Source organism: Bos javanicus, chromosome 14 (assembly GCF_032452875.1).
Source record: "Bos javanicus breed banteng chromosome 14, ARS-OSU_banteng_1.0, whole genome shotgun sequence".
Classification (NCBI taxonomy): Eukaryota; Metazoa; Chordata; class Mammalia; order Artiodactyla; family Bovidae; genus Bos; species Bos javanicus.
The window spans coordinates 31,723,661-31,738,105 of NC_083881.1; the positions used below are offsets into that span (position 1 = coordinate 31,723,661).

The 14,445-nt window shown below is 40.4% G+C and overlaps 1 protein-coding gene and 1 long non-coding RNA gene across 3 annotated transcripts in view; one reads left to right on the forward strand and one right to left on the reverse strand.

The window, feature by feature from the left end:
* The window catches only part of CPA6 (carboxypeptidase A6), a 294,614-nt gene that overhangs the window by 35,214 nt on the left and 244,955 nt on the right, over positions 1 to 14,445 (reverse strand). For both annotated transcript variants that reach the window (XM_061438927.1, XM_061438926.1), the window contains 2 exons: positions 13,742 to 13,852; positions 13,159 to 13,249 (listed from right to left, as the gene is read on the reverse strand). In XM_061438927.1, coding sequence (XP_061294911.1) covers positions 13,159 to 13,249; positions 13,742 to 13,852 — 202 coding nt within the window. The remainder of the gene's footprint in view (positions 1 to 13,158; positions 13,250 to 13,741; positions 13,853 to 14,445) is intronic.
* The window catches only part of LOC133260508 (uncharacterized), a 179,788-nt gene that overhangs the window by 32,824 nt on the left and 132,519 nt on the right, over positions 1 to 14,445 (forward strand). The window lies entirely within an intron of this gene.

The window sequence follows — 14,445 nt, forward strand, 5'->3', positions numbered from 1 at the left end:
CAGTTATTGCTCTGGTTTAAATATTTGTGGTTCCCCCCTCCAAAGTTCATATGTTGAAATCCTAATGCCCAATGTGATAGTGTTAGGAGGTGAGGCCTTTGGGACAGAATAAGGTTATGAGGGTAGGGCACTCATGGATGGATAGTGACCTTATCAAAGAGAACCCAGAGAACTCTCTAGAACCTTCCACCAAGTGAGGACCCAGAGAGAAGCTGTTACTTATGGACCAGGAAGCCCTCGTAAACTATGGATCTGCTAGGAACATGATCCTGCACTTGCCAGCCTTAAGAACTGTGAGAAATAAATATTTGGTTTTTATAAGCCACTTCATCTCTGGTACAGTTGACCCTTGAGCAACACGGGTTTTGAATTGCATGGGTTCACTTTATATACAGATTTTTTTCAATAGTAAGTCCATAGCACTCCATGATCCCTGGCTGGTTGAATCCTCTGATGCAGAACCTTTGATGTGGAGGAGCCGCAGATAAAGAGGGCAGACTATATGTTGTACCCGGACATCCAGCTGTGTGAAGGTTTGGCACCCCTAACCCCCATGTTGTTCAAGGGTCAACTGTATTAGGCTATGGTAGCCTGGATAGACTAAGATAGTTATTTGTGGGAGACACTTAATAACTTCTGGACCACTAGGGTTTTGCAGTTCTCTAGGATTTTTTATGGCTGGGGAATGCTGCTGTTTTGTGTAATTTGGGGAACGCTGTTCAAGAAGATGGTGTGAAGGCAAGGTAACTGCCCATGTGCTTCATGTCATTATTCAGCACATCACAGCTCTTCAATTATAAAAAGGGGTAGATAAAAAGAATATCATTGTTTTCCTATTTCTTCATGTAAGAATAGCATTCAAAAGAGATTGCTTTAGTAATAGAAAAGTTACTTCAAAAGGAGTTTTCATTAAAAATAAGCATATAGACAGAAAGGAAACAGGAATCTGAAAACAAGGGAAATAACAACATTAGTGACCCAGAAGGAAGCTAATAATGTAGTAATGCTTATGTCATGTTAAAAACAGTAATGAGGACCCAAAAATTCAAAGTGATTAGATATGCATGAAATTTATGAAAATAAAAAATTACGTGACTTGTCAAATGCAAATGCTAACAGCTGGAGGAAAATGATCAGAGAGATATAGTTTGTTTCTAGTGAACTCAGAAATCCAGTAATGCTGAAGAGCAGCCAGCATAAGGGAACAAGAATAAGTTGATAAAAACCTTAAAATCCTCACTCTTATGCCCAGCATGGGCTTCCCAGGTGGTGCTAGTGGTAAAGAACTGCTTGCCAGTGCTGGAGACGTTGAGTTTGATCTCTGGGTCAGGAAGATCCCCTGGAGGAGGGCATGGCAACCCACTCCAGTATTCTTTCTGGAGAACCCCATGTAGCCTGGTGGGCTACAGTCCCTAGGGTAGCAAAGAGTAGAATAATGACTGAAGTGGCTTAGCACACATGCCCAGCACAAGACTAGAAGTCTCCTAAAGATTTAGCAGCATGGGAGGCTTACCTGCTGAAACAGGTACAATAAAATTACTGGACTAAAAAATCAGTGCCAAATGAAAAATCAGGAGGTCAGTGTCCCAGGAACCAAGGGAGTAATTCTGAAACGTCCATCGTGCCTCACTTCATGCTACTTTCTTCACTGATTTTCGAAGATGAGCTGTTCATAAAAGGTTTCTAAACTTTGTGATGTCATTTTCAAAAGCTTCAACAAAGATATCTGAGCATGATGTTGGAAAATATGTTAAAAAATAAACTAAGATATTTTCATCCACCTTCTAATTCCTACATATTTATTCAGAAGAATGATCAGAGAAATAAAACAATATATCATTTTGTGTACAGTACACTCATGCAATCAATATCAAATGTTATTTAATTTGTTGTTACAAAAAACTAATTTTTGGACGTGCCTTGCACAAAGAACATGAAATATAAAATAGGGAGATGAAGTCAGTTTTACATATAATCAGTATCTGGATTAGGAAAAACTGGATTTACAAGTAATTTGCCAAAAGGTAAAATAAAATAGCTCTTTTTAGTGGTGCATTATTGGGAAATGTGTTTGAATTATGACAGAAGAAAATGAAGTGTTTTTTTGCATTTTCCTAAAGTGTTAGAAATAGGAGGATTTGCAGTTTAGCTTTGTGATCTTCTATCCTGGAAAGAAATAAGGTGCTCAATACATTTGTTTTGATTTAAAATTAGATTTATATACATACTACAACCTCTTTATCCACTCATCTGTCAATGGACATCTAGGTTCCATGCTAGATGTCCATGCTTCCATGTCCTGGCCATTGTAAACAGCTGCAGTGAACATTGAAATACATATATCCTTTAAAATTATGGTTTTCTCAGGGTATATGCCCAGTAATGGAATTGCTAGGTATATGTGTGTGTGTGTGTGTGTATGTAATATTACTCAGCCTTACAAAGAAATGAAAGTGAGTCAGTTGTAGGGAGGTAGATGAAATTAGAGTCTGTTATACAGAGGGAAGTAAGTCAGAAAGTGAAAAACAAATATATATTAATGTACATATGGAATCTAGAAAAACGGTACTGATGAGCCTGTTTTCAGGGCAGGAATAGAGATGCAGACATAGAGAACAGACTTGTGGACACAACAGGGGAAGGAGGGGCTGGCAGGAACTGAGAGAGCAGCACTGACATATATACACCACCATGTGTAAAATAGATAGTTAGTGGGAAGCTGCTGTATAAGCCAGGAAGCCCAGCCCAATGCTCTGTGACAAAATAGAGGGGTGGGATGGTGGTGGGTGGGAGGGAGGCTCCAGAGGGAGTTTCATTTCAGTTCAGTCGCTCAGTTGTGTCCGACTCTTTGCAGCCCCATGGACTGGAGCACGCCAGGCTTCCCTGTCCATCACCAACTCCTAGAACTTGCTCAAACTCATGTCCATTGAGTTGGTGATGCCATCCAACCATCTCATCCTCTGTCATCCCCTTCTCCTGCCTCCAATCCCTCCCAGCATCAGGGTCTTTTCCAATGAGTCAGTTCTTTGCATGAGGTGGCCAAAGTATTGGAGCTTCAGCTTCAGCATTAGTCCTTCCAATGAGTATTCAGGACTGATCTCCTTTAGGATGGACTGGTTGGATCTCCTTGCAGTCCAAGGGACTCTCAAGAGTCTTCTCCAACACCACAGTTCAAAAGCGTCAATTCTTCAGTGTTCAGCTTTCTTTATAGTCCAACTCTCACATCCATACAGGACTACTGGAAAAACCATAGCCTTGACTAGATGGACCTTTGTTGGCATACTGCTGTCTCTGATTTTTAGTATGATATCTAGGTTGGTCATAGCTTTTTTTCCAAGGAGCAAGTGTCCTTTAATTTCATGGCTGCAGTCACCATCTACAGTGATTTTGGAGCCCAAGAAAATAAAGTCTCTCACTGTTTCTATTGTTTCCCTATCTATTTGCCATGAAGTGATGGGACCGGATGCCATGATCTTAGTGTTTTGAATGCTGAGTTTTAAGCCATATTTTTCACTCTCCTCTTTTACTTTCATCAAGAGGCTAAATTTTTAGTTCCTCTTCACTTTCTGCCATAAGAGTGGTGTCATCTGTGTATCAACCAGTCTGTTGTTCCATGTCCAGTTCTAACTGTTGCTTCTTGACCTCCATATAGATTTCTCAGGAGGCAGGTAAGGTGGTCTGGTATTTCCATCTCTTGAAGAATTTCCACAGTTTGTTGTGATCTACACAGTCAAAGGCTTTGGCATAATCAATAAAGCAGAAGTAGATGTTTTTCTGGAACTCTCTTGCTGTTTTGATGATCCAACAGATGTTTGCAATTTGATCTTTGGTTCCTCTGCCTTTTCTAAATCCAGATTGAACATCTGGAAGTTCATGGTTCATGCACTGTTGAAGCCTGGCTTGGGGAATTTTGAGTGTTACTTTGCTAGCGTGTGAGATGAGTGCAGTTGTGTGGTAGTTTAACATTCTTTGGCACTGCTATTCTATGGGATTGGAATGAAAACTGACCACTTCCAATCCTGTGGCCACTGCTGAGTTTTCCAAATTTGCTGGCATATTGAGTGCAGCACTTTTACAGCATCATCTTTTAGGATCTGAAATAGCTCAACTGGAATTCCATCACCTCTACTAGCTTTGTTCATAGTGGTGCTTCCTAAGGTCCCCTTGACTTTGCATTCCAGGATGTCTGGCTCTAGGTGAATGATCACACCATATGGTTATCGGGTCATGAAGATCTTTTTTTGTATAGTTCTTCTGTGTATTCTTGCCACCTCTTCTTAATATCTTCTGTTTCTGTTAGGTTCATACCATTTCTGTCCTTTATTGTGCCCATCTTTGCATGAAATGTTCCCTGGGTATCTCTAATTTTCTTGATGAGATCTCTAGTCTTTCCCATTCTATTGTTTTCCTCTATTTCTTTGCACTGATCACTGAGGAAGGCTTTCTTATCTCTTCTTGCTGTTCTTTGGAACTCTGCATTCAAATGTGTGTATCTTTCCTTTTCTCCTTTGCCTTTAGCTTCTCTCCTTTTCTCAGCTATTTGTAAGGCCTCCTCAGACAACCATTTTGCCTTTTTGCATTTTTGGGGGTGTGTGGTTTTGATCACTGTCTCCTATACAATATCACGAACCTCTGGCTATAGTTCTTCAGGCACTCGATCAGATCTAATCCCTTGAATCTATTTGTCACTTCTACTGTATAATTGCAAGGGATTTGATTTAGGTCATTCTGAATGATCTAGTGAATGAATGGTCTAATATCCCCAGAGGGAGGGGATATATATGTGTGTTTGTGTGTATGACTGATTAGCATTATTGTATGGCAGAAACCAACACAACATTGTTAACTGATTATCCTCCAGTTTTAAAAAATCAATTGGATTTACCTAGGTAGTGCTCGGAGAAGGCAACGGCACCCCACTCCAGTACTGTTGCCTGGAAAATCCCATGGACAGAGGAGCCTGGTAGGCTGCAGTTCATGGGGTCGCTAAGAGTCGGGCACAACTGAGTGACTTCCCTTTCACTTTTCACTTTCATGCATTGGAGAAGGAAATGGCAACCCACTCCAGTGTTCTTGCCTGGAGAATCCCAGGGACAGAGGACCCTAGTGGGCTGCTGTCTATGGGGTCGCACAGAGTTGGACACGACTGAAGTGACGCAGCAGCAGCAGCAGGTAGTGCTAGTGGTAAAAAACCTGACTGCCAATGCAGTATCCTTGCCTGGAGAATCCCATGGACACAGGAGCCTGGCAGGCTATAGTCCCTAAGGTCACAAAGAGTCGGGTATGAATGAAGCGACTTAGCACATAGCACACAGAACGTATTAGAATCACCATTAACAGAGGTGGCTGGAATCTCAAGGATCTAGTTTGATCACCTAGTTGACATTTAATCCATCAGTCTCCACTCAGAATTATCCAACTCTTGTCTGTACATCTCTGATGATATAAATTCACTTGCACTCCTATTGTGTGTTCCATGCCTCTGGAACATTCGATGTGGAATAGTCTCTCCCTTGGAGAAGGCAATGGCACCCCATTCCAGTACTCTTGCCTGGAAAATCCCATGGATGGAGGAGCCTGGTAGGCTGCAGTCCATGGGATCACTGAGGGTCGGACAAGACTGAGCGACTTCACTTTCACTTTTCACTTTCATGCATTGGATAAGGAAATGGCAACCCACTCCAGTGTTCTTGCCTGGAGAATCTTGCTACTGTCTATACAGCCGACCGACTTAGCAGCAGTCTCTCCCTGAGCTTACCTGGAGGGCAGACTCAGCACTTGCTCATAGCCCCAAACAGCAGACCCAGTTCCGCAAAGCCTTAGTAAGTGAAGTAGATGGTGCTGAATCAGAACAATGGTGGTGGTTATGGAATACATACTGAAGACAATTTACATACTTAACTGCAAAATTTAATTAAAATCCTCATTAGATATCTTGGAATTCCAAACCCCTTTTTAGATACCCTAGCAACATTGCCTTTCTTTCCCTCTCCTTTCCCCAGTCCTTTGAAGTTTCCTGTCTTGGTAGCAGTGCAACCCAGGTTCTCAGCTAGAACAGCTCTCTAAAAACTAAAGCCCTTCAGCTGCAGAAATTCCCAAAAAACCACCCAGTGACCTTCTCTTGTACTTTCACAGGCATTGGCTGGGAACAACCACTAAGTGGCAGTTTCCCTTTTCATCTCAGGTGATCTGTCAAAATATTTGCCCTGTCAAAACATACCCCTCTTATTTTGATAGAGTGAGGGAGTGTTGGGAGGAGAAGGGCATATGTGGAGAGGTGCATATGTGATTGGGCTCCTACAAAATGTGGTTTTTCTCCATATGACATGTAATTTACAATATTAGGTAATGGAGTCTGCTACAAAGAGTAGTTATGTTTTAGTAAATGCCTAATTTCATCCTAAATGATAATTAAAATTCTTTAACAGTTTAACTGTAACAGTTTTATTGAGCTATGATTACATCCCATAAAACCCACTCTTTTGAAGTATACAGTTAAATGAATTTTAGTATATTCATTATCATTGCCACTATCTAATTAAAAAACATTTTCATCATCTCCCCCCCAAAACCCTTACCCATCACAGTCACTACCCCATCTCCCTCACCCTTGGCAAACACTTATCTACTCTCTGTCTATGGGTTTGTCTATTCTGGACATTTATATACATAAATGGAATCATACAATATTTGTTATTTCGTAACTAGTTTATTTCGTGTAGCATTCATGTATGAGTTATTTTATGGATGTGTGTTTTCGTTTCTCATGGGTATATACCTAGGAGCAGAATTGCTAGGCCATATGGCTACTCTGTGTTTAACTTTTGAGAAGCTATTAAAACATTTTTTCCAAAGTGGCCACATCATTTACATTCCCACCATCAAGTACTGAGTTCCAGTTTTTCCATACCCTCACTAATACTTGCTATACTTTTTTTTTTGTATTATAGCCATCTTAAAAAAAAAAGTATATTTGCTTAACAATGTTGTACTAGTTTCTGGTATACAACAACGTGAATATATGAATACATATATATACTGCAAGGCAGCTATATGTATACATATATTCCTTCCTTCTTGAGCCTCCCATCCATACTCCCATCCCACCCCTCTAGGTCATCACAGAGCACCAAGCTGAGCTCCCTGTGCTATAGAGCAGCTTCCCACTAGTTACCTATTTTACACATAGTAGTGTGTATATGTCACGTCTACTCTTCCAGTTTGTTCCACCCTCCCCTTCCCACCTTGTATTCACATGACCGTTCTCCATGTCTGCCTTGAAAATAGTTTCATCTGTACCATTTTTCTAGATTCTATACATATGCATTAATATACAATATTTATTTTTCTCTTTCTGACTGACTTTGTATGACAGACTCTAGGTCCATCCACATCACTACAAATCACTCAATTTCATTCCTTTTTATGGCTGAGTAATATTCTATCATATATATATATATATATATATATATATATATATATTTCAGTTCAGTTGCTCAGCCGTGTCCAACTCTTTGTGACCCCATGAATTGCAGCACGCTAGGCCTCCCTGTCCATCACCAACTCCCAGAGTTTACCCAAACTCATGTCCATTGAGTTGGTGGTACCATCCAGCCATCTCATCCTCTGGCCTCCCCTTCTCCTCCTGCCCCCAATCCATCCCAGCATCAGGGTCTTTTCCAGTGAGTCAACTCTTCGCGTGAGGTGGCCAAAATATTGGAATTTCAGCCTCAGCATCAGTCCTTCCAATGAACACTCAGGACTGATCTCCTTTAGGATGGACTGGTTGGATCTCCTTGCAGTCCAAGGGACTCTCAAGAGTCTTCTCCAACACCACAGTTCAAAAGCATCAATTCTTCAGTGCTCAGCTTTCTCCACAGTCGAACTCTCACATCCATACATGACTACTGGAAAAACCATAGCCTTGGCTAGACGGACCTTTGTTGGCAAAGTAATGTCTCTGTTTTTGAATATGCTGTCTAGGTTGGTCATAACTTTCCTTTCAAGGAGTAAGCGTCTTTTAATTTCATGACTGTGCTCACCATCTGCAGTGATTTTGGAGCCCCCCAAAATAAAGTCTGTCACTGTTTCCACTGTTTCCCCATCTATTTGCCATGAAGTGATGGGACCAGATGCCATGATCTTCGTTTTCTGAATGTTGAGCTTTAAGCCAACTTTTTCACTCTCCTCTTTCACTTTCATCAAGAGGCTTTTTAGTTCCTCTTTACTTTCTGCCATAAGGGTGGTGTCATCTGCATATCTGAGGTTATTGATATTTCTCCCGGCAATCTTGATTCCAGCTTGTACTTCTTCCAGCCCAGCGTTTCTCATGATGTACTCTGCATATAAGTTAAACAAGCAGGGTGACAATATACAGCCTTCATGTACTCCTTTTCCTATTTGGAACCAGTCTGTTGTTCCGTGTCCAGTTTTAACTGTTGCTTCCTGACCTGCATATAGGTTTCTCAAGAGGCAGGTCAGGTGTTCTGGTATTCCCATCTCTTTCAGAATTTTCCACATATATATACACACACATGCATATATATATATATATATGAAAAATCTTCTTTATCCATTCACCTGTTGATGGGGTACATGTGTCTTTTTGAACAATGATTTTTTCAGGGTAAATGCCCAGAAATGGGATTTCTGGGTCATGTGGTAGTTCTGTATTTAGTTTTTTAAGGAACCTCTGTACTGTTCTCCATGGGTGATAAGTCGCTTCAGTTGTGTCCGACTCTTTGTGACCCCATGGACTGGGGTCGCCAAGCTCCTCTGCCCATGGGATTCTCTAGGCAAGAATACTGGAGTGGGTTGCCATTCCCTTCTCCACTCTTCTCCATAGTGGCTGTATCAATTTACATTCCCACCAACAGTACATGAAGGTTCCCTTTTCTCCACACCCTTTCCAGCATTTATTATTTGTAGATTTTTTGATGATGGCCATTGTGATTGGTGTGAGGTGATACCTCACTGTAGTTTTAATTTGCATTTCTCTACTAATTAGTGATGTTGAGCATATTTTCATGTGTTTGTTGGCCACCTGTATGTCTTTTCTGGAGAAGTATCTGTGTAGGTCTTTTGCTCATTTTTTGATTGGGGTTTTTTTTTGTTTGTTTGTTTGTTTGATATTGAGTTACAAGAGCTGGTTGTATATTTTGGAGATTAATCCTTTTTCAGTTGCTTCATTTTAAAATATTTTCTCCCATTTTGAGGGTTGTTTAGCCATTTTAGTGGGTGTGAAGTGGTACCTAGGTGTGAATTTTCCTTATGGCTAATGATGTTGAGCATTTTTTTATGTGCTTATTCCAATTTGTATATCTTCTTTGGAAAAATGTCTGTTCCCAAATCATTTGTGTGTTTTAAATTTGGTCATCTTTTTATTGTTGACTTGTAAGAGTTCTTTTAATATTCTGAGTTCCTAATCAGATATATGATTTGCAAACATGTTCTCCCATCTGTAGGTTGTCCTAATAGTAATTTAAATTTAGGCAACACTTGAATTATTCATAGATTAAAGCTTAGTATGGGATTCATCCAAACTCTTTGGTTTTCTCCTGGATTTATTGCAATTTGGAAAATTATGTACTCACAGTATTCTCTAAAAAAGAGTGCATAGAGGAAGGAAAAAACAACAACAAAATGTCTAAGAGAGTGTATGTGCTCAGTTAACTTTGGCAAATGAATGAATGAAATTTATTCTTGGTTCCTACACTACTCTGCCTTGTTAAGTCCCTCTGCTGGACTTCCAGAAGAGTGATATTTATTTTATAGCCTGAAAGCCCCTGGGGGGTGCTCTAAAGTATTGGAAGTGAAAGTACTAGTCACTCAGTCATGTCTGACTCTTTGCCACACATGGACTCCTCTGTGCATGAAATTCTCCAGGCAAGAATACTGGAATGGGTAGCCGTTCCTTTCTCCAGGGGATTTTCCTGATCCAGGGATTGAACCTGGCTCTCCTGTATTGCAGGGAGATTCTTTACCATTTGAGCCACCAGGGAAGCCCAAGTATTGGACAGGTATACCTATTTCCATGTATATGGTCTAAGCTGTATTTTCCACATTGTATTCAGACTGTTATTTGCATGTCTACAGATTTTTTTTTCATGATAAAACCATAGTTTCATGTTCTCCTCTTTTTAAGTCTGAAACTCACTAATTTCAGAGAAAGAAATACTGGTTTTTGTCAGTTCAGTGTTGACTCTATAGTGTTTTCACTGGTCTTGGGCTTTTCTATATTATAGATATTAACTTGGAGGTTCACTTAAGATTTGATTTCAGGTACCAAGATGCCCTTGATCTATGAGTGGTTCCCTCAGTGAAGCAGATGGATTAGATGCTGTGAGGGAGGAAGCCACAGCTGCCTGCAGGTCAGACCAGCTGAATCCACTTGAGAGACCTTGGTGGGGAGAAAGGTCCAGCCACACCTGCATTCCTGCATCACCTACAATGGTCCACCAGGGTCATTTTGCCACTGACATTTGACAAAATCCCCTGCACATCGTGAGTGCCAACTCATGGGAAGAATCAGAATGATTCAAACATGGAGAGGATCAAAGGAATTCCAGCTGGGACTGTAGTTTGGAACTAAGAAATCAGAGAAGGTGCATGGCTGAAGGAAACAGTCTGGAGAAAGGAGGAAGCACAGGGGAGCGAGCCGCTTCTTTGTAACTGGATATAAACAAGAGTCTGGCTTTACCCTGCAGAGCTGGTTGGCCTGCTAGTGTGACTTGACTCAGTTACTATCCTGGGTGCTCACTCAGGTGATTGTGGGCATCTTGGCCATGACATACCTATGGATGCGGGCACCTGGCAGCTACTGAAACAGCACACATAATTATGAGCTTGCAAAAAGTTCCCATCTGAGAGATGGAAAAAAGGGAATTTTTAAAAGTTAGTGATCTCAGGGAGTTAATACGAACAAGTTTGCTTTCTCAGTCCAGGTTGAAGAAAAAAAATCTAAATAGGCATCAATAGTATCACTTTATAGTATTTTTTAAAAAGATTTTTTTGGTGTCTTTATTGAATTTGTTATAATATTGTTTCTGTTTTATGTTTTTGTTTTTTGGCTGTGAGGCATATGGGGTCTTAGCTCCCTGACTAGGGATTGAACACATATTGGAAGGCAAAGTCTTAACCACTGGATTACCAGAGAAGTCTCCACTGTATAGTATTTATGTAATGCTTTTCTTTCTCTCATAAGTGCAAATACTTTAAAGCTTATCTCACGGCTCATCACCACAACAATCCCCTGAAGGCAAGAGGTAGTTTTACAAACAACTGACCTGAGGCTGAGGTGAACTGAGTGTTCTGGAAGGTGGGGAAGAATGGTTGGGTCACTGAGATGTCGACCCGTTTGGAGCCAGGACCGAATCATCTTTAAACATATGTTAAGTCCTTTAATTCCCTTAAGAACACAATGAGGTGGGTATTATTATTATTACTAATTTGGTAGGTTGGAGAAAATCACCCAAATCAATCTGCTAACAAGAGTAGAATGAAATTGTGAAAGTGAAGTGAAGGTATTTAGTCGCTCGGTCTATCGACTCTTTGCAACCCCATGGACTGCAACCCCTGCCAGGCTCCTCTGTCCATGGGATTTCCCAGGCAAGAATACTGGAGTAGGTAGCCATTTCCTTCTCCAGGGGATCTTCCTGACCCAGGGATCAAACTTGGGTCTCCTGCATTGCAGGCAAATTCTTTACTGTCTGAGCCACCAGGGAAGCCATCTATCTGAGATATTCTAAACCATATTCTTTCTGCTTTATCATATTCTGATTTGCCAGTTCTAATGGATTAAAGAGTGTTCTGTGGAAGGAGTCTCAAGCACACCCAGTTATCCTGCCTGATGCTGGTGGAGATGGAAGGAGTGGCATCTGGTACCGAACCAAAGCCTCACAGAAGGAAAGACTGTGATGAGCTTCATTGCTAAGAGACTCTCGTGAGACATACTATTGCACAACACTCTGGTCTGTATTTTGAGGGCGCTAGGGAAGGACTCTGAGAAAGGGTAGCTCTTTACAGCTGCATGTGGCTTACACTTGTTTCCCTCCCTGCTGTTGCCAACTAGGATACCTAGCAAAGTAAACCAGAATATGTCGCTTGCCCCCAAATATTGCCTCTTTGACATAAAAATTAATTTGAGTCCAAGGCAATTGAGCAGCAGCAAATGCAGAAGTTCTGTTCACCTTCCCCCTTTCTGCCTAAAGACAGGATATAAATTCTTCTACTGGAGACAGGCCTTTAGCCCAGAGACAACACCAGAGGAATCTGCAAACAAACCTTCCTGCTTGAGTTTCTTCTCATATAATTATTTCCCACGGTTGGCAGCCCTTGGAAACTTAAAACTGTTTTCCTTTGTCCTATTGTTTCTCTACAAGTTTATTGCTCTTCGTTGAAGACTCTGTATAAGTTGGTGTTCTAAGTTGCCACTTGGAGTTACTTTTCATGAGCTTTCTCCTATGTATCCTGTGCAGAGTCCATTAATAAACTGTTTTTCCTTGTTAATCTGTCTTTCTGTTTAAGAGCCCCAGCTGAAAACCCAAGATGGGATGAGGTCAAGTTTTGCCTCTTCTATACTAGCTGTGGCTAATTTTCTGTTTCTCTCTTTTGCTGTCTACCTGCTTCTTTATTTTGCCACAAGAGTTTCCTTTCTTAAAATGACATCCTTTCCTTATTTAAAAGGTTACTGTCATGAAACATGGAATGTAGTGAAAATATATTTGCCAAATGAGTGCCCAGTCAGTACATGATTGGCAGGTTGGTAGATTCTAGACAAGGATTTGGCAGCTGTGATCATCATAGACAGATGAAAACAGGATCAGCGTTACTCTCAGTGAAAGGATAAATTACGATGACTGGATTTATACCACAAACCACATTTCCTGTTTTAGTTTCTGAATGACAAATATCCCTTAGTTTTCTGCTTTTATGTCTGTGTTTAAATTTTCAATTTTCAGGATGAGGTTGCCAGATTTGAATCCTTTATGAAAATGCTTTCATTTTCTTTTGTGAAGTACAGCTACAGTACATAACATAGGAGGTTTTCACATACACAAAGACATCAATGTTACATCGGAGCCCTAATGGGTTCATCATTTTTGAGAGTGAACGCGATGGATACCTCTGAATCCAGATCCCAATTAGTCCCCAACATACCACACCATTTCACCCTCCAGTTTCGATTGGCATCCACTCCACGGCAGCGAAACCTTGAGTTCCTTGACCTTGTTTTTCTCCAAAATCGATCCTAGATGTAATTAAAAGAAAAGAGATGTAGAATAAACACTTAAGAGCTTATGCCCATGCATTTTAGTAGTTCTTCAGTGAATGAATCACAGCAGTGAGGGGTGGGGGATTCCCTCCAGGAATAAACAAGTCCGTGGAGTGAGAAGAGGACAAGATGAGCATTGGACGCCCAGGTTCATGCTCCAATTCCTGCCACAGACTTCTCTCTTAGTTTCTCTTGGCCTCATTTCTTCACAGGCAAAATTGAATAAGCTGGACTAGACAAGTGACTTTTCATAATTTATTTGGAAGGAGACATCTTTCTTTAAACATGAAGTCTTATGTAAAAGACAAACATATATAAACAAAATCAGAAGGTTGATGCTGTGCTAGGGAAGGGAGTGGAAATCTTTTATAGCTCTGGAAGTACTAGGCTGGCTGCCCACCAAGCATCCTTCCTGCTTTAGGACAATTTTCCATGTTTTTTTCAGGTGGATAGGCAAAAGTGACTTACATTGGTCCAGCTAAAATGGTATCCATCGACGTTAAACACAGGCATGATATAGAAATACAGATGATTCAACGTTTTTCTCATGGTTGGGTCACTCCTATATGTTAGAAGAGCCTAAAAGACAGGGGTGACATGTTTCCTACAAATCAATCCCAAATAAAGATTTCAAAAAATAATATGAGAAATATTTTATATCTATGGGAAATACTAAATATATTGAGTTGAAAAGTAATAAGCTAATATGAGTTATAATTTGACATCACATGTTCTTTCTTGAGACTTCTGTCTCAAACTATTTCTGATAACATTTTAGCAAGGGTGCAAAACAGATTAATCGGGCAGCCTCTTGTAATATTTCAGATCTGGCTAAAGTTTAGGATGATTAAGAAAGCAGCAATTTAGATATGATTTTGTATTATCAGTTCTTTTTAAGATTCCATTCAGTTGTGGACAAAACAATTACCTAAATATTTTGCTATTCTTACATGATACATCACAACACAGGATAGTTATATGTGCCACTTAATTGTTTATGCGTAACTGGTAGCAGACTCAAGTTTTGGAACTTACTGCATGGACACTCTGTTCTTTCCTGACTTTTCTACAAAGAGTTAATGGACAATTATTTATTGTGTCACCTTTATCATGGTTCCTTTGAAATCTTGCTTCTGTGTGACTGATGCCAGGCTTGAAGATTTGGCCTCAAG